The following is a 21,250-nucleotide window of genomic DNA, read 5'->3' on the forward strand; positions in this document are numbered from 1 at the left end:
AGTGCTGAGCGATTTCCCTACGCTTTCTAAGCACTTTTCTAAGTGCTTTTACAGAGCGATTCTTTTTTTCCTGATGCCAGGAAGTGAACTCTTTGACCCAAAAATGAATTAATACAATGTATTTATTCATGAAAGCGCTCGGGAAATGGCTATACAAAGCGCTTTTTCAAGCGCTTTGCGATTTCCCTAAACCTTCCATTATAGGCAAATCGCCCAGAAAATGGTACAGGCAGCGCTTTGGGTAGCGGAACGCAATTGCAACGCGCACATGTGAGTACTCTCATTGGGAATCACTGCCCAAGCGCTTTTAGGGCGATTTCAGAAATCGCCAGCGCTTAAAAAAAATATGCAAACGCTCATAGTGTGAACAAGCCCTTACCTCACAGGTCCCCAAACGTTTTCTGTCAAGAGCCGGGTCAACATACTTCAGACTACTGAGGGGCCGGAACATAGATAAAATGATGTTGAAAAACAATATTTAATTGAATCTAGGCATCGATTGCCCCAATTATGCCCGGAGGAGACCTCCCAGCAGCAGCCATTCAGTCATGCGGCGCCCGGAGAACATCTTTGTGCACCAGACAGGGAAACATACCCAGGTGGCAGCCTGCCGTCCAGTTAGATTCGGCCCATGGGCCTTAGTTTGAGGACCACTGCCTTTCCCCATGAACCTCCAACCTCACCAGGCTAAACACAACCAATAGTTCTTTTTTTATTGTTTGTTTATTTACATAGCCTTACTCCACTCTCCCTTACCCTGGAGCTTGATGTCACCCCCTCTGCTGGTGACACCTGGTATGGTCTCCACCTACCGCACATCCCTAGTGATGCCACTGTCCCAGTTTTCCTGTGCTGAAAACACACACAAAAAGCAGACAAGTACGCTCCCAGCCCAATGTGTTGATATCTGGAATGTGAACGTTTAGGCATCTCAGATATTTGTACTCACCCGTTCTCCCTCTTTGCCTTTTCCCGGCAGTCCCGGCAAACCCGCCAGTCCAGCTTCACCTTGTGGTCCAGCAGGGCCAACTTTTCCTTCTTTGCCAGGTTCCCCCTAGAAATTCAAAACATGGTTTGTCAGTAATTATTTTCTTGTTTATGTAGAGCCGTTATCTTCTGTAGCATTGTATATGCCAGGTATTTCAAACCGGTCCTACGAGGGCCGAGATCCTCACACATTTTTTATACTACTCAAATGAATTGATGGGTCTGAATCAGGAAGGGTGTGGTCCATCAGGTAGAACACATTCCTTTCTTTCTCAGTCCATGCCAAACAATGGCATGGATCTGGCCCTCCAGGCCTGGAGTTCCACACAAGTGGTATATGTGGATCAAAGCCATGTTGTTCTTGCCTGGGAATTTATGAATTGTACCTTCCATGAAGCACATTTTTATACACTTCATTGTCAGACACATGAAGACCCCCAATGTGGATTTGGTCCCTACTTTGGGGTTATAACGCCTTTCCCTATTTTGCGTGGTATGCATTGATTTGGCACCATTGTTATGGAGGTTGCCAGCTGACACTATTTTGCTTACGAATTTATCATGCATTGCTGTTTGCCTAAACCTAACCTCATCACTTTCTGGTGCCTAACCCTAACTGCTTTCAGTAAAAAAAATCAACCTTCCTGACAGATACCCCTAAACTCCCCATTATAAAAATCCCTCCTATTGACTCCTAAACCTAATTCCCTCCCTTGAAAATAAGAAAATGTTATTGAATGTGTCTTAGTGAATAGAAGCTGCAGGGCCGAGGCATAGGCTGGAGAGGCTCCAGCCTCAGGGCGCAGTGTAGGAGGGGACGCACAATTCATTTAGCTGTCATTCCTAATTGTGTATGAAGCAGAAAGAAATAAGAAAAGGTGATACATATCAGTGACTGCAAGCCAGATAACTAGAGATTAAGGTGTTGGGGAGGTTGTGGGCCCTGTGGCCTTCTTAATCTAATAGCAATCAGTGAGTGACAGCTGGGGTGGGAGGGATGGAGGGGCGCACTTTGGTGTCTCAGCCCTGGGTGCTGGAGGACCTTGTCCCGGCTCTGAGAAGCTGTTACAGAATAACTGTCAGGCATAAAATCCAAAATCAATTCTCTATTTTTATCTGTTAAATAAGTAAAGAGGGTGCTAACCAGGCAAAAAATATACAAATAAATAGTAATATTTATTATTAAAAAATAGAAGTAAATATTTACAAAAAATAAACATCCTGGGAGAGATCCTCACCTACCAACAGAGAACTCTGTTGGTGGGCAGAAAGGGGGGGGGGGGGGGGGAATCACTTGTGTGCTGAGTTGTATGGCCCTGCAGTGATCCCTTAAAGCTGCAGTGGCCTAATTAGTGAAAAATGCCATTGTCACTGGGGGGGTTTAAAGGGGAGGATTGTGGGAAGCCAGCGCTGGACTGCCTACAGCTATAGGGATGGGGGAAGCCTCATTGGAACCCTAAGGGGATTATTTTTTTTTTTAGTACAGGTTTTCTTTAAGCCCGGGGTCCTTAAGTGATTAAAGCCGTATTTCTCATCAATGTGTCACCTAGAACAGTAGCACTGAGCTCTTCAACAGACCCGTTTCGCTGCAAAAGTTTGTCAGTGGCATTTGCATGGCTGTGCGCTCCAGTTTCTGTACCTGTCTGGCATTGTCGGAAGCTGAAACAGCCAACAACCAAACTCATTCGCTCCTTGGAAGGCCTGACTGCATATTTTTCACCATGTACTTTATGCTCAGAGAGTTTGTAAATGAGTATTTTCTTTTTTGTTTATTGGCACGGTGCAGCCTGGCGTCTCAGCTTTGTCTTCTATCATTTCCTGCGTTCCCTGGAGAAGCGCCGACAGAAGAAACCGCCGGCGGGGAAGGCTACACATTGCCTGCACGGCGTTTATTCACTGGATAACACCGCTCACATGAAAATGATTTGTTCTGTATCGCGCACGGAACATTTGTTGCCACAACAAGAGGTGAGTTGCTGCTCCCTGGAAGATAAAGATATTTTTGGAAGTTCAATACAAAATTCATAATTCCCTACATAGAAAGTGTTTGAGCTAAAAGAGGAACTCCAGTGAAAATAATGTAATAAAAAAGTGCTTCATTTTTACAATAATTATGTATAAATGATTCCGTCAGTGTTTGCCCATTGTAAAAGCTTTGAAATCCCTGATGTACATTCTGACATTTATCACATGGTGACATTTTTACTGTTGGCAGGTAATATAGCTGCTGCATGCTTTTTTGGCAGTTGGAAACAGCTGTAAACAGCCATTTCCCACAATGCAACAGGGTTCAAAGACAGGAAACTGCCAGAAGTACCTAGGTACTCAGCGCCCCCTGATGGTCTGTTTGTGAAAAGGAATAGATTTTTCATGTAAAATGGGGTATCAGCTACTTATTTGGATAAAGTTAAATTCTTGGTCGCAGTTTCTCTTTAATCACTTCACCCCACGGCGGTTTTTACCCTAACGGACAAGATCGATTTTCACCTTTCAGTGCTCATCCCTTTCATTTGCCAATAGCTTAAGCTCTACTTATCACAATGAAATGATCTATATCATGATCTGACACAGGAGACCTGGGTTCAAATCTTGGCTCTGCCTGTTCAGTAAGCCAGCACCTATTTCAGTAAGGAGTTTCTTGGGCAAGTCTCCTTAACACTGCTACTGCCTACTGAGTGCTCTCTAGTGGCTGCCTCGCAAGCAGGGCCGGATTTCTGGCAAGGCCACATAGGCCATGGCCTAGGGCACCAGAAGTTTAGGGGCGGCATAGTGAGGGGCAGGAAAGCTGTTCTATGCAGTCATCCCTATCTACAAGAACAGCTTTAACCTTTGAACTCTCTGTCCTGTACTTGTGCCGTCCCTGCAAGACCTGTAAGCTCTATCCTGCATGTATACATCAGACTAACTCTCATGGTGATGCAATGGGTCCATCATTAATGAGATGGCAAGCATAACATAACATTTCAAAACATAACTTCTAATCTATACACGTATTACTAAAATAGCCATTGTCTGTGACATCAATGATGGAAAGAAAGTTGAATTCTCATTGGGGCACACAGACATAACAACCATACAGATGGTATAGTTGGCCTTGGGCGGTAAAAAGTACAAATCCGGCCCTGCTCGCAAGCGCTTTGAGTCCGACAGGAGAAAGGCGCTATACAAATACTGCAATTATTATTATTATATCTTGTTTTTTTTCACCACCAATTAGGCTTTTTGGGGTTGATATTAGTATTCAGTAATTATTTTATTTTCTATGCAATTTAAAGGGGAAAACAAGGGGAAAAAATACACTATTTCTCCAATTTCATTCCCTATAGTTTTAATATAAACACTGTTACTGTACATAATTTTATCTGCCTATTTTTTCTGGTTATCACAAGAGTTTAATTATGCCTCTAGTACAAAGTTGGGGGACAATATAGTATTTGGAAATAAAGGTGTATTTTTTCTATGGTGGGTCTTTTTTTCACTATTTTCATGCGCACAGCAGCGTCAGCAGCACTGTCTGACTTATAGAAACGTCCTGGAGCCATTAAGAGGCTCTAGCAGGACGTTTCTATAAGTCAGCTTGTCATTAAAGTGGACCCAAATTAAAAATACAAGATTTCAGAAATAAGATCTATTTTCTAAATTATAATAATAAATAGCAGCCTTTTTTCAGCTGCATGATGACAAATATAAAATATTTTACATTTATTGGAGGAACCCCTCCCTTCCTTTCAAATTGCCGGGAAAAATCCGGCAAACTGGTGGAGTGGGTGGTGTCCGGCAAAGGAGGAATTGCTAATGGCTGCCACCAGTATAACCCTAGTTATGAAAAGAGAAGGGTGAAAAGCATTCACTGAAATGCTCATAGGCTTGAAGGAGTGTTTATTTATCTTTGTATGTGTCAGAGTGGTGCAGCTAAATATTTTGAATTAAAAAAAGTTTGGTTTGGGCCTGCTTTAAGTCGTTAAAGTGAACCTGTAGTGTTCCCGGATTAAAGCCCCTCTGTACACACAGATAAAGTGAACATCTGTCCATATGTTACTGTAAACAATAGCAGAGCCGCCGCCGCGCAGGGCAGCGTGGCGGCGGCCTCCGCATCCCAGCCGGCGGTTTCCGTGCAGCTCACGGAGCCGCCGGCACAGAGCAGGGCGGGCGCCGCCGCGGCAGACAGGATGGCGGCGGGTCCCGCTGCTCGGCCGGAGGAATTGGGGGCCAGATGGATGCGGACACCGCCGCCACCACTAGCAACACGGCGGCAGTTCCCGCAATGCGGCCAGCGGACTTTGGGACGCGGGCGTGCGTGGACTCGGGGCCTGGCCTCTCGGACGCTCTGAGGCAGAGGGTCACACGCGCGCGCAAGGAGGCAGGACTCTTACCTCCTACGTAGGAGGGTCAGCTGACTCTCCTGTCAGCTGACATCAGGAGGGTTCCTGATTGGTTGGGCTTCTGGGCGGATTAGCTGAGGGACTCTCAGCATATAAGGAGCTGGGTTTCAGTTGCTCCTTGTCTGCTGTCGTGAATACTCTTGTGTTAGCGCTCAGACCTTAGCTCAGTGCCCTGGTGTGGATACTAAGGATTTCACACCTTAGTTAGGATTGTATTTGATATTGTATCTGTGTTTTGACCCCAGCTATCCTGGACTACTCTCTCTCTCTCTACGCTATTGTACCTCTGCCTATCTGATTCTTGTTGCCGACCTCTGCCTGATTACCAATTACTCTTCTGCCTTCCGCTCCTGTACTGCCACCGCCATTTCTGTTGCCGAACCCTTGCCTGTCTGACCTTCCTTCCTTCAGTGGAACGTCTCCCACTGGAGGGTTATCTCTGAGGCTTGCCCCAAGCAGACGGTTACTGCTGGGGGTCGAGATTCCTCACTCAGCCTGGTTAGAGGATCTCACTCACGGGGTTCCCATTCAGAGGTAACCACACCTCTGAGGAATTGCCGTGTGGTGGATATTTCCACACTTTTGTGATATTACTGTATTTATTGTGTTCCTTTTGCTGGGTGTCCAGAGGTTAGCGATATATCTGTATTATCGGTGATTCTGCAGATCGCCAATAATCGGTTATATATCTGTATTCTTGGCGATACTGCAGATCGCCAATAATCAGATTCTCTCTGTGTGCTGACACCAATCGTTACAGTTACAGAATGAGATTAGGGACTTCCTCTTCTGTTATTGGTCAGTTGTCAACATCTCTAGTCATGTCATTTTTAGGGCAGGATTATAGGTAATTACTAATAATACCATTTGCCAAAAGATCGTTTACAAACGATTGTTCGTATGAATTGGAAATTATTGATTGGGACCACTAACAAACATGTCCATGATTGATCCCAAACGGTCATTTCCAATTCATACTAAGAATCGTTTGTAAACAGTCTTTTTGCAAATTATATCATTAATGCCCACCTTATTTATTATTTATTTATTTATATAGTGCCGACATATTACACAGCGCTGTGCAGAGTATACTGTCTTGTCACTAACTGTCCCTCAGAGGGGCTCACAATCTATTCCCTACCATAGTCCTATGTCTATGTATGCATCGTGTAGTGCATGTATCGTAGTCTAGTAGTCTAGGCCAATTTAGGGGGAAGCCAATTAACTTATCTGTATGTTTTTGGCATGTGGGAGGAAACCAGAGTGCCCGGAGGAAACCCACACAGACATGGGGAGCATATACAAACTTTTTGCAGATGTTGACCTAGCTGGGATTTGAACCAGAGACCCAGCGCTGCAAGGTGAGAGCGTTAACCACTACGCCACCGTGCTGCCTTAATGGAGACCAGTGTATTGACATCAGCCAATGGGAGCAGCTTAAAGTAAACCTGAGATGGTGTAAAAGGAAAAAAATTATGCATATCTGGGGCTTCCTCCAGCCCCCTCCAGGGTGATCGGTCCCTTGCCATCCTTCTGGGCCACCTGTATCCTCCCAAATGTTACCCGGACAGTCCTCCGGTGCAGGGCATACTTTGCCTTGGCAGGTCGGCCGTTGTGCTCCCATGGCTGGGAGCGTTTTGCACCAGCGCAGTACTACTGTGCAGGCGCAGCATGCTCCCGGGCACTGGAGAGTGACGGGGAGAGCGCGCAGCAGGACTACGCCTGCACCGACGGGAAGATTTTCCGGGGCAAATTCCGAGGATCCAAGTGGCGCAGAAGGATGACAAGAGACCGATCGCCCTGGAGGGTGCTGGAGGTATGTAGGAGTTTTTGCTTTGACACCATCTCAGGTACCGTTTATGGCGCCCATACATTACTCGATTTTTGGCATTGATATCCTGCCATTTTTTTATACTGATTGAATCTGGTAGAGATCAATGTCGCAACGCAGCCGCGCAAATGTCATTTTTTCATCAATTTCTGACTGAATCTGCTACAAATCAATGCTGCAAACTATGCACGGTCGACGAAATCAATGAAATCGACGGCAAGCTGCTGCAGCTAAAGCAAATAAGATTTTGGGATGCATTAAAAAGGAAACAAAAACTCAGGATGCTAGCATAATATTTCCCCTGTTTTACTCTCTAGTAAGGCCACATCTGGAATATGGAATTCAGTTCTGGGCACCACATTACAGGAAAGATATTGCAGTTTTAGAGCAGGTGCAGAGACCAGCAACAAAACTGATACGTGGGATGGAAGGCTTCACTTGCCAGGAATAATTAGATAACCTGGGTTTATTTAGTCTGGAGAAAAGATGCCTTATGCTGGGCATACACGGACAGTTTATGCGGCGGTATCGAGCCAGCGGCTCCATGCCGGCGCGTCACCACTCGTCCGCGCGTGCGCGCGGATCGATTCCCGGCTTGTCCCCGCGTGTGCTGCTAATCAGCCGCTCGTTTCTTCTCATTGTTCTCCCCGCCGGTATCGAGCACAGTATTGATCCGGCGGGGTATTGGACAGGTTGAATATTATCAATCGAGCCATCAGTGGCTCGATTGATGATATAAAACGTGCCGTATATGCCCAGTATTAGAGGAGATCTAATTAACATGTATAAATACGTCTGAGGCAAATATAAGAGCTTGGCGGATGAGCTTTTTGTCCCTAGGCTTGTGCAAAAGACTAGGGGACATGATCTGTGCATGAAGCGAAAAAATGTAGCTATTTATTTAGGAAAGTGTTCTTTACAGTAAGAGAGATTAAAATGTGCAATGTATTACCACAATAAGTATTCATGGTAAGTTCTATCTCTGCATTTAAAGGGGGCTTAGATGCTTTCCTTGCGTTGAAAAACATCCATGGCTACAATAATTAGGTAATTCCTAGTGGTGTTAATAAAGAGATTTTATCTGATTGCCATCTGGAGTTGGGAAGGAATCTTTTTCCCTTTTGGGGCTAATTGGACCATGCCTTGTAAGGGTTTTTCGCCTTCCTCTGGATCAACAGGGATATGTGAGGGAGCAGGCTGGTGTTGTACCTTATATATTAGTTGAGCTTGATGGACTTATATGTTCTTTCAACCCAACTAACTGTATAACTAAGTAACTATGATAACACTGGATGGAAGATATTGCTCAATATTAATTTACAACCTTTTGAGGAAGAACCGTTGGGGTTGACAAAATGGCCGCCATGCTGCCAACACACCAGGGTTGCTAGGCTGTGGCCGCTGAGCGTATAATGAACAATATCCGTTTTGTTCCGCAGTGCTGTTGAGCAATCAGGCTCACTATAAAATGCCTGCGCTATGCAGAGTCTGCATAACTCGCCAGATCCCCAATTCCCTGCACTAGCTGGCAGCAGATGGAGAACATAAATTAACTCCTTCTGATTTGATGAACGTTTCAGTTCTGATTTTCGGTACAAGTATCAGGAGATGGAGCAGACAGCAGACAGATGGAGGTGGCTGAGTCCTCGCTGGCCCAGCAGAGAAAAGCTCTCTCTAGGACTGCTTCAGAATGATTTGTAAGAGAAGACACAAGTAATAGAATGCCTCCATAATTTCACCTTTTCACCCCTTTGTCCGTCTTTTCCCGGTAGGCCTGAATCTCCTGGATTCCCCTGAAAAACAAAAGAAAAACGAGAGTGTTCAGTAGAACGTCTTGACGATAGTCAATAGATGCTAATAATAAGATCTAAAGGCTCATACACACGTACCAACAATCTGTCCAATTATCTGCCAAACTGGTGTGTTGGAAGATAAGATGGGCGTGTGGACGGCTAGCAAACAACCAGATGACCAACTGATAACCGGTTGTTTGCCAGACACAACCGGTGGATCAATCTGCCTAACTATCTTGCACGTTGGCCACATGTAGACATTATACAAGTCTTTTTAACAACTTTGTTGTTTTTGAATGCGGACATGTTGTGCAGTTGGTTGTTTAGCTTGCGCACGCAGTATTTCAGTGAGTTGGTTGTTTAGTTGGTTGGCGTGTGTGTATGTAGTTGTCAGTAAATAACTTGTTGTGTGGTTGGTCATGGTGTGCGGTTGTTTGTGTATTAATTTGGATGTGTGTATGAGCCTTAAGAAATTATGATACCTAATGATAATTATCTGTACAATCTGTAATTATCTGTAATTATCTGTCCAATTATTGCATAATTATACATGGTCAGTTATAGAGATAATCGTAATCTGCTAATACGGTTATGCAAAATTTCATGTCAATTTTCGCAATTATGGCATTTACAATTTGGACATCTGTGATGAAACGCGGAAAAGCCGCTGCCTCTCAAGGTGAGGCGGCTGTTTCCGCGTCCAGCATGGCGTCACAACGCGGAAAAAACGCCGCATGCCGCATAGGCAGAGCGGCGGAATCCGCATTGGTAACGGCGGAATCCGCATTGGTAACGGCGGAATCCGCATTGGAGGCGGCTCCCGCACTCGGTTCACTGGATACATTGCAAAACAGTACTGGTGTGGCTGGGACTGATAGTCCACCTAGATTCAGAGTGACGCGCGCGCGCACACAGAGGCAGAGCTTAAATAACAGCCAGAAGGGAGTCAGCTGACCAGGCGGGTCAGCTGACATTTTCCACTACTCTCATTGGTCCAGCAATTAGGGAGGTCCTGGAGAGGTCCTTGTGTATATATACTGCTGGCTGTTCACTTGCTCTTTGTCTGGCGTTGCGAACACATACGTGGGAGCACTCAGACCCGTAGTCAGATCCTTAAGTGTGCCGGGACCAGCTGGAGCTGTAATCCTACACTTAGCTAGATTCTGTTGATAGCTTAAAGTACTAGTTTGATTGTGATTATCTGTTATGACCTTCTGCCTGCCTGACCATCCTCTTGTATTCTGATCTTGTACCTCGATATTTCTGATACCCTGTTGCCGAACTCTGCCTGTACCTAGACTCCGCCTTTGCCTTCTGAATCTGTACTTTATCTGTCCGTGTGTTACGATCTGGCTTGTCTGACCTCGAGAACCAACCTCACTATTGGAGGCGGTTCCCCGTCCTGTTAGTGACACTTTCTCCTGAGTGTCACTCTCAGACTTACCTTCCTACTCGCAGCCTGACTCCTCCAGCCTTGGAGAGGTCAGGTCTTCGGAAGGAAGCCGTGCAGTACTCTCCACTGCACTGAGGCTCAGTCCTCTTAGTGTTACTGTTACACCAAACACTACACTCTACTCAAGTACAGAGGTTAGCTGGTATATCGGATTATCGGTGATACTGCAGATCACTTATAATCTGGTATACATCTGTATTCCCAGTGATACTGCAGATCACCGGTAATCAGATCCTCTCTGTGCTCCACCGTTCGTTACAACATCCAAGTGATTTCACCTAATCCATTCGTAATTTTGCGTAATTACGCGAGGTTTCGCGACGACTTCCAAAATCAATTATCTCAAAAACTACAAGGGTTTTTTGAAAACTTTTTTTTTGTGACGTAGCAATTTAGGCAACGATAGCATGTATGTGAACTTTGCTATTAACCACTAAAGTCAGCACAAAAGTACAAGAAAATTAAGCAAAAATTGCAAAAATGATGGTTCCTGATTGCGTTTACATATGAAATTCATTAAGATTTTTCCCATTTTTTTGCATTACGATTATGCATCCTAATTGCGAATTACGATGCAAAATTGTGAATATGCAAAATTCATGCTCATCACCACCAGTAGGTTATCAACTCCTTTGTCACCACAAAAGATGGTCCATTGGACTGTAATACTTTTGACTTGCATGCAAATTTAGGCCCAATTGCAAACGGTATATGATTTGCATGGAAGTGAACGTGGAGTGTGGAGGAGGTGAGGTGGACAGTCACTTCAGTAGCAGGAAGTGTCTGGTTAGGCCAGAGGTTTCCCATACCCTCCTAGAGCCCACCATTCCAGTGCAGAGTCCCTCTTTATCTTCTGGGCATGCTCCTGGCTGTGGACAAGTGCATTTGAACTGAGCATGGCTGAGTCAGGTCCGCACATGCCTAGTAGAACTAAGCTGCACTTGTTTTTTCCTCTGTGCATGAGAGATTCGTTCTACTGGGCATGCCCAGTCCTGATCAAGCGCTATAAAAACAGCATAAGAGATAGGGTGCAGCCATCACCACCATATGCCATAATAGAAATTAGGGTTATAGCAGCGCTCAGTATGTAATTTGAACGCTGTCAAAAGACGGAGCACTACAAAAACAGTGTAATTCGTCCACCAGCAATAGCCGGAAGCGGAATTAAATTTTTCCCCCACTATCCATGGCGGCCTGTTGGGGGAATAGTAATTAACGCCGCCCGGACTTGTACAGGAGCAGGGTTAGCCTTATAACGGCTGTATCCTGTACCCAAATCTCCCGGCAGCCTATTCATAGGTATGCCTCCGGATAGGCTAGTCCACGACCAGAAGCATGTCCAGAACACACCTATTCAACAAGCTTTTGTTGACTAGGTGTAGAGGGACTCTGCTCTGGAATGGTGGGATGTCAGTAGATCCAAGAAGCCTCACTTTTTTTTCTCACTTGAGGTTTCCTTTAGTCACTCTAATGCCAATTAGCGTGGCTCCTCCAGGACTGCCTAACACTAATTAATGTCAAGTCCTGGGGGCGGAGATTAGCGGGGATAGCACACGCGGATGCGCACGCATCCCTGCTGAGTTACCGAGCGAAGTATGTCAGCCGCGATCAGAGGCAGGCAGTATATAAAACAGCCACAATTACTTGTACAGCGCTGTGATCTAGTACAGCACTGTACAGGGGACAGCTCTGTCACTGAGCTATCCCCAGGAGAGGCTCACAACGCGATCCCTCTTATAGGCTGATGCCTATGAGAGGTGATCATAGGGGCTGGATGTCAGAGGGAGGGAGGTGATAAAAACCGCAGCAGCAATCAGATGCCACCAACAGAAATCTCTGTTGGTGGCAAGAAAAGGAGGCAAGATTCATTTGGGTGCGAAGTTGTATGGCCGTGTAGTGAACTGTTAAAGCTGCAGAGTGCTGAATTGTAAAAAAGGGCCTGGTCACTAGGGGGGTGTAAGCCTGTGGTCCGCAAGCAGTTACGTTTTCTTTGCAAGCCAACATTTTAAACATCTCATTGACTATCTCTGGTTAGCTGTAAGTTGCATGCTGGGAGTTTTACATCAGCAGAGGAAATAGGCAGTCCTCATTTCCTGCTTCTCTATTGCTCTGCAGCAGAAGAAGCGGGTTCTTTTCTTTTCTTTTCTTTTTTTCAATAAATCCTTATTGAGCAAGTTGAATATTTAAGATAGATGCTTCACAACATGAGAATGTCTTGACTAAACAGGTGGATACTAATTAGGCAAGAGGTTAAAGCCTCCAGGGGCTTACCACATCTTCCTCGAGACCCCCGCTGCTGCCCAGGACTCTCTGGAAGTCTGGGGCCAAGGACTTGTCCGTAAACGAGTGCCACCGTACTGTACAGGCGCACTGACAGCCCACGCCAGCAGCACAGAGCCGCTTAGGCATAAAGGAAAAATCCATGCACTCCACTTAGGCTTGGGGCATTGGATGGCCCATGAGATACAACTGCTGCATTTTGAGTGGTCCATTTCAAGTATGCATGTGGTATAGATTTGCATAAAATTAGCATAAGATGTGAACCAAACTGGAATTGTCATCAACTGAAACCAATTCCAGGTACACCTCCCATTGTACTTCCTATATAAAGAAATAAGAGACTTACCACATTTCCCGGTAGACCCCGCGCCCCGGGTTGTCCAGCAGGGCCCTCCGAACCCTGTAAAGAGATTTATAGGTAAATATTGTAGTTGTATGCTAAATTAAATGCTCTTATAGCTCATACATATTTTCGCTATTTTGGCCCCCGTCTGAGTATTTTAGCTTTTCACTCTTAATGGAAACAGGGCTTCTGGGGGCTTCCTCCAGCTCCCTCCAGGCTGATCACTCCCTCATTGTCCTCCTCCACCACCTGTATACTCCACAATTTGCCCTGGAATGTCATTCAGTTGGGGCCAGTCAGCCAGTCTGGCCACGCCCGATCCCCGTGCCACTCCCTTGGCCAGGGGAGTTCTGCACCTGCACAGTAGTGCTGCACAGGCGCAGCACTGGAGTGCAACGGGGGCGTGTTCGTGGCAGGGCAGCGCATGTGTGGTATACCTCAGACCGGAGGGACTCTCTGGAGCGAATTGCAGAAGATCCAAGCGGTGGAGGAGGACTGCAACGGAGAAATCAGCCTGGAGGAAACCCCAAGTATGAATCATTTACCAGCCCCCCCCCCCTCAACGCTCAAACCTAGACCCTGAACAAGCATGCAGCAGAACAGGTGTTTCTGACATTATTGTCAGATCTGACAAGATTGGCTGCATGCTTGTTCCTGGTATTATTCAGACACTGTTGCAGCCAAATAGACCAGCAGGACTGCCAGGAAACTGATATTGTTTAAAAGAAAATGAGTATGGCGGCCTCCATATTATTGTGACTTTAAAAGATGAGTGATACAGCAGATGATGTGTTGTGACGCAGCATATGTACCCAAACAGACCTGCACCATCTCTACAAGTCTACAACGCTTTATTTTTATCTTCTACAATCCATACAAGGCTCACAGACGTAGCATAATAGCTTCTTATAGACCATATGCCAGTGAGGAGTGGCGGGTTTCACAGCATAACTCCTTAGTCGAGCTCCTTGGTATACTTCCTGAATGTTTAACCCTTGCGGGCCATTCATACTTGTCATTGCGAATTCTGCATGTGATTCCCAACATGCACCAATTTGCGTTTTACATTTTTGTTTAAAGGGGCACTATGGCGAAAAATTGTAAAATTTAAAATGTGTGCAAACATAAACAAATAAGAAGTACATTTTTTCCAGAGTAAAATGAGATATACTGTAAATTACTTTTCTCCTGTGTTGCTGTCCGTTACAGTAGGCAGTAGAAATCTGACTGAAGCGACACATTTTGGACTAGTCCATCTCTTCATAGGGGATTCTCAGCAATGCTTTTAATCTTTATAAAGATATTCCCTAAAAAGGATTTAAACAATGATGCTGGCCAGCTTCCCTGCTCGCTGCACAGTTTTTTGGGCAGTTGAACAGAGCAACTGCCATTCACTAAGTGCTTTTAAAAATAGATAAATCCCTGACAATCCCCCCATGTAGAGATGGACTAGTCCAAAACCTGTCACTTCTGTCAGATTTCTACTACCTACTGTAAGTGACAGCAACATAGGAGAAAAGTAATTTATGGCTCATTTTACTCTGGAAAAAATGTACTTCTTATTTGTATATGTTTGCACATATTTTACATTTTACAATTTTTCGTCATAGTGCTCCTTTAAGAAACTTCATGCGCATCTTATTTGTGTATGCGTTCATATGCCAATTCATTTAGTGAGTCTTCTGTGACTATCAAGTTGCCATGAAGATAATTTGCACAAAATGTACCTAATTAACGTTGCAGCATTTTTTCATGAACCCCCTCCCCCAACCTCCCAGGTTTTTTTGTTTGGTATTGAAACGCAAATTGCACATCACGCACTAAAAAACATTTAGACTTGAATTTAAAATGCCGAGAAATTCACTAAACGCAGATGGAACCCATGCGTAAAAATTGCAGCCTCACTGAGAAACATTAGAAGTGTTGCAATTAGGGATGGTTGTAAAATGCACATTTCCAATTCCGCTAAAATTCCGATTTCCGCCAAGGTCAATTTCCGTTTCTCTTATTTGCATTTTTCAGATTTCCGAGGAGTATTTTATAATTTTATTTTTTTTTTTTTTGCATCAGAGAATGCAAAATGAAGAAAAAAAATTGGAAAAGCGGAAAGTCTTGAAATTGGTCAAAAATTACAGCGGTGATCCGATTTTTGCTGAAAAAAATCTGCTTTCCCTGATTGGTCCAATGCTTCCGAGTTCTGAGATTGGGTTAAAATTACTGAGTTGCAGTAAATCGGATTTCTGCGGAATTCCAATTTCCATTTTGCGATTGGAAAGAAATGTGGAAATTTCAATTCCGTGGATTCCGGAGGAGCATCCCCAATTGCAATTTCGGAAAATCACAGATCGCTCACGCTTTTTCAGTGTGTGACTCCGCCTTACAGTGAGCCTTGCCTTAGTCCTAAGTACGCCTGGTTCCATATGTGCACACTTATCACATTTCGTTATATTCCAATATGTTACCAAGTGGGATTTTTAACTCTCTGTTGCAAGGTACTCTCAATGTAAAGAGTCATGTGATTTGGTATTGCTCAAAAGGGGGACCCCCGTGCTCATCATGAGCTCTGGTTTTCTGACCAATCCCAAACTGTATGGTGGTCGAGGGGTCAGAAAAGCTGGTCAGATGTATGGCCAGATCCACCATTAGACAGACCTTTCTCTGATCAAATCTGAGATGGAGCTATTGCCATTCAGCAATCCGCATGAAATCTGTTAATGCAGAAATCTATTGCTTACTAGCCCCCTCCCCCCCCCCCCCTCCCCTACGTGTATGAATGCCCCCCTCCCATGCCCATTGCTCAGTGTTAAATTCTCGCCTCTTCACCGGCGTGACTCCTGGCCTCCTCCGGTGATCGGCATCACTATCAGTATCTGCAGCGCATGGCTTAGCGCATTCAGTGACATCACAAATCACGTCAGTGTTACGTGGAACAGGCACTCGCAGTGACGGCAGGCCCCGGAGAAGGCCATGAGTCGCACTGGTTGAGAGCTGAGCATGGGATGGACACTTATAAACTTGGGGGGGGGGGGGGGGCGGCCAGGGGTCTTGTCAATTGTCGCGATATCAAACGCTGTTACCACCACGTACCACCATTCCCAATCAATCCATTTGACCGATTGCAGCCAGAAATTGGTTGAAAGATTGATTGGGCGGCAATATTGCGGCACTGTTTCTCTTCCGATTGGATAAACTTATCGAATCGGAAGATCGATTGAGCTGCAATATTGAGTTATGTAAGGACATCCCAAGGCTTGGTTTACAACAAAAAATAATAATAATAATTGAGTTTGCACCATTCTGAGTTTTTTTTCAGAAGCAAGATGTTTCTTATCTTATCAAGGAAATATTCCTTCACGCCAAGCAAGAGAAAAAAAAAAAGTATAAAAAAAAAGTACTGGCAAACCAAACTTAATTTGGTACAATCGGCTAGGAGTGCTATTTTTGGAGCCAAAAAAGTTATTGATGATTTATTGTGGGGGTTTTTTTCTGTTTAAAACTTGCAATGAATTTAAATCAGTTGACTTACAGCGTCTCCTTTTGCTCCAGCTTCCCCCTTGGAGCCTTCCTCTCCTTTTGGACCCTGTAATAACAGAATGCAATATATACAAATTAAATCTTTGAAATAAAATGTTGCATACACAGCCTTTACATTTTTAAAGTGTACCTGAGGCGACAAGTGACATGAGCAGATAAACATGTGTATGTACAGTGCAAAACATATCAATAACCAGGCTGTTTACTTTATTTATTTTGCTGAAAGAATTACATTTTAGGCATGCAGGTGACAGCTTCCGTCTGGTCAGTACCTTGTCGGGAATATAGTAAACATCACTGATAAGACAATTACTGTACAGCCATAAAAGTTTTCCTGGCAGAATACAACTTCTGCGAGCAGGGGGAGATATGGAAGGTCAATAGTTCATGTATTTTCATTTAAAACTATAGTTTGCCTTCTTAAAAAATAAGGTATTTGCGATTATTCAGGTTGGAGTGAGCATATGATGTCTCCCACGATGCATTACTGCTGAATTTGCAAATCATTCCTTTGTTGTCCCTGTAAGATAGCCACACCTCCTGAACCGCTGGAATGCAATGATGTGTCAGCTTGTTAATTGTACAAAGCCACAATAATCCAACATGCATAGAGACTGTTTCGGATTGGTTTGATGCTCATCAGTGCATGGCATGGATTAATGTGGCTCTATGGAGTAGGACTTGAAGCACCCAGAGTTACAGATTACACAGCAAGCTCATGGTGAACCAGAACTCTTAGGAGTGTGTAAGGGGCTGCAGAGTACCAAAAAGCCCTTTACTAAAAGGCTATGCAAAACAAAAGTTTGCTTTCTTTTTTAAATTAGGGACACTTAATACACTGCTACTGAGCAGAGACAACAAAACATTCAATCTACTTTGTAAAGGTGGCCATACATCAGGTGACTTGGCGGCCGATCGACCATCCAATTCGATTATTATAATAGAACTAGCTGATTGCCCGGCGTTGCCAGGGTATGTATTTGGCTGGTGTTGACTCTACATAATTTTTCTAGCCCTAACACACAATTACTCACTGACCAAGTTTGTGAGCTTTGCGGTCTTTGGTATCAATAATTTGCATTGAAATGAAAAAATCTGATTGGCTGTTTGTGGCTCCACACCCTTTTCTGAATTTGAACCCCAGTCACCCAATAACCAACTGTACAAGGTTTGAGGCCTGTGCCATTAACAGTGCAAGAATGGTAGCAATTAAATATTCCCATTGAAAAGCAATAGGTGAAGTTTGATACACTTTTGTATGCTCCACCCACTTTTCTGAATATTAATCCCAGTCACCCAGTGACCAACTGTGCAAAGTTTTAAAAACCCTGCCATTAACAGAATGGCTGCAGTTTACATTTTCCCAGTGAAATTTGTATTTGTCTCCACCCATTGATGACCCGGCATTGCCCGTGTATGTATTTGGCTGGTGTTAGCTCCGCCCACTTTCTAACCCTAACGGACAAACACTCAATTACCAAGTTTGTGAGCTTTGGGGTCCTTGGCATCAATAATTTGTATATTCCAATAGAAATGAAACAAATCAGATTGGCTGTTTATGGCTTCACCCCCTCTCCAGCATTTGAACCCCAGTCACCCAATGACCAACTGTAGCAAGTTTGAGGCATCTGCTATTAACAGTGGAAAAATGGCAGCAATTGAAATTATCCACTTGAAAATCAACAGGTGAATTTTGATTGGCTATTATAGGCTTCACCCACTTCCCTGAATATTAATCTCAGTCACTCAGTGACCATCTGGGCAAAGTTTGGGAACCCTGCCATAAACAGTGTAAGAAGGGCTGCAGTTTACACTTTCCCAGTGAAATTTGTTTTTGGCTCCGACCACTTTTTGTAACCTGGACACACAGTCACTCAATGACCAAGTTTGTGAGCTTTGGGGTCCTTGGCATCAATAATTTGTATTTTCCCATGAAATGAAACAAATCTGATTCACTGTTTGTGGCTCTGTCCCCTTTTCTGAATTTGATCCCCAGTGACCCAATGACCAACTGTACCAGGTCTGAGGCTTGTGCCATTAACAGTGCAAGAATGGCAGCAATTGTAATATTCTCCTTGAAAAGCGACATGTGATTTTTGATTGGCATTTTTAGGTTCCACCCACTTTTCTGAACATTAATCCCAGTCACCCAGTAAGCAGCTATGCTAAGTTTGAGAACCCTTCCATTAACAGTGAAGAAGGGCTGCAGTTTACAATTTCCCAGAAAAATCTGTTTTAACTCCACCCACTTTGTGTAACCTGGACACACAGTCACTACTTAATGACCAAGTTTGTGAGCTTTTGGGTTCCTGGCATCAAAATTGTGGTAATGGAAGCAGTTTATCCAGCAAAGAAATCTGGCTGTTTTTGGCTCCGCCCCTTTACTGAATTTGAACCCCAGACACTTAACGACCGACTGTAGCAGGTTTGAGGCCTCTGCCATTAACAGTGTAAGAATGGCTGCAGTTGCAATATTCCCCTTGAAAATCAAAAGGTGAATTTTGATTGGCTGCTGTAGGCTCCACCCACTTTCCTGAATATTAGTCCCAGTCACCCAGTGGCCAACTGTGTCACGTTTGAGAACCCTGCCAATAACAGAATGGCTGAAATCAATCTAACAAATCTGATTGGCTGTTTGTGGCTCCACCCCTTTAGTGAATTTGGACCCCAGTCACCCAATGACTGACTGTATCAGGTTTGAGGCCTCTGCAATCAACAGTGTAAGAATGGTAGCAATGTGAATAGTCCCCTTGAAAATCAATAGGTAAATTTGGATTGGCTGTTGTAGGCTCCACCCTCATTTCTGAATATTCATCCCAGTCTCCCAGTGGCCAATTGTGTAAAGTTTGGGAACCCTGCCATGTTAAAAATTTAGTTGTTGGCACCGCCCACTTTTTCTAACCTTGACATAAAGTCACTCAATTATCAAGTTTATCAGCTTTGGGGTCCTTGGTATCAATACTTTGTATATTCCCATTAAAAAATAAACAAATCTGATTGGCTGTTTGTGGCTCCGCCACCTTTCTGAGTTTGGGCCCTAGTCACCCAGTGACTGACTGTACCAGGTTTGAGGCATCTGCTTATAACAGTATAAGAGAATGGTAGCAGCTTAAACATTCCCTTTGAAAATCGAAAGGGGAATTTTTATTGGCTGTTGTAGGCTCCACCCACCTTCCAAAATCTTAATCTCAGTTACCCAGTGACCAACTGTGCAAAGTTTGAGAACCCTGCCATTAACGATGTAAGAATGGCTGCAGTTTATATTTTCCCAGTAAAAGCGGTTTTTGGCTCCGCCCACTTTTTGTAACCTTGACACACAGTCACTCAATGACCACATTTGTGAGCTTTCAGGTTCCTGGCATCAAAAATGCGTGAATGGAAGCAGTTTATCCACAAAGGAAATCTGATTGGCTGTATGTGGCCCCAACCCTTTAGTGAATTTGGACCCCAGTCACCCAATGACGACTGTAGCAAGTTTGAAGCCTCTGCCATTAACAGTGTAAGAATGGCAGCAGTTTAAATATTCCCCTTGAAAATCAATAAGTGAATTTTGATTGGCTGTTGTAGGCTCCACCCATTTACTTGAATCTTAATCGCATTCACCCAGTGACCAACTGTGGCAAGTTTGAGAACCCTGCGATTAACATTCTAAGAATGGCTGCAGTTTACATTTTCCCATTTAAAATGAACGGCTGAAATTTGATTGGCTGTTTTATGCTCCGCCCACTTTTCCTGGATTTGTAACCTCGGTCACCAAGTGACCAACTGTGCCATGTGTGGGGACTCTGGCTTGATTACTGTGAGAATGGCAGCCTTTTACATTTTTTCCATTGACTTGAATGGGTGAAATCTGATTTGCTGTTTGTAGCTCCGCCCAGTTGTGCAGGGGGGCCGCGAGACCCCCAGAACCTATCATCCCAGGTAGTAAGGGATCTGTGTACCAAGTTTCGTTCAAATCGGTCAAGCCGTTTTCGAGTGATCGCGGCGCATACATACACACACACACACACACACACACACACACACACACATACATACACACATCCGATTTTATATATATAGATTGGATGAAAGCTGGTGCCGCCAAGTGCATGCCTGAGTCTGACTGACAAAGCAACCAATTCCCATATGGCTTTGTCAATAGTGAATGCTGCAAGATGTCGGGCCAAAGTTTTTTGGCCGAGTGCGCGGCAGGAACAGCATGCAATTTCCCGACGATCGACGCAACCGTCCACCGCCTTGCCGCTGTATATTATATATATTACCTGTCCCCTGCTGCTATGGGCGCATTCTCCTCTTCCGCATACACGCAGGCCCCACGTGGTTTCCTGGAAAAGGTGTGCGTGTGACATCAAGCTTACTAGGAGACCACGGGGTGCGTGCGTGTATATGAAGAATAAAGTGCGCCCGGAAAGGCCGCGGACAGGTAAAGTATCATTTTGGCACGGTGGGCACCGCACAAGGCCGATTCCAGATCGATTTCAGCATGAACTCAATCGTGAATTGGTGTATGGGCAGCTGACAGATCTCTCCCTAATCAGATTCAATAAGAGAGAGATTTGTCTCTTGGTCAAATCTGCCCATCATCGCTAAATGTACGGCTACCTTAAATGTTTACAAGTTTACAAGTCTTGCTCACATTGGGGG

General features: G+C 44.5%; 1 protein-coding gene across 2 annotated transcripts in view; it reads right to left on the reverse strand.

The window, feature by feature from the left end:
- COL22A1 (collagen type XXII alpha 1 chain) overlaps window positions 1–21,250 on the reverse strand; it is a 483,118-nt gene that overhangs the window by 91,580 nt on the left and 370,288 nt on the right. For both annotated transcript variants that reach the window (XM_068238069.1, XM_068238068.1), the window contains exons 36-39: window positions 16,596–16,649; window positions 13,073–13,126; window positions 8,940–8,993; window positions 950–1,054 (exon numbers count right to left, since the gene is read on the reverse strand). In XM_068238069.1, the coding sequence (XP_068094170.1) occupies window positions 950–1,054; window positions 8,940–8,993; window positions 13,073–13,126; window positions 16,596–16,649 (267 nt within the window). The remainder of the gene's footprint in view (window positions 1–949; window positions 1,055–8,939; window positions 8,994–13,072; window positions 13,127–16,595; window positions 16,650–21,250) is intronic.

This window comes from Hyperolius riggenbachi, chromosome 5, assembly GCF_040937935.1.
Source record: "Hyperolius riggenbachi isolate aHypRig1 chromosome 5, aHypRig1.pri, whole genome shotgun sequence".
NCBI lineage: Eukaryota > Metazoa > Chordata > Amphibia > Anura > Hyperoliidae > Hyperolius > Hyperolius riggenbachi.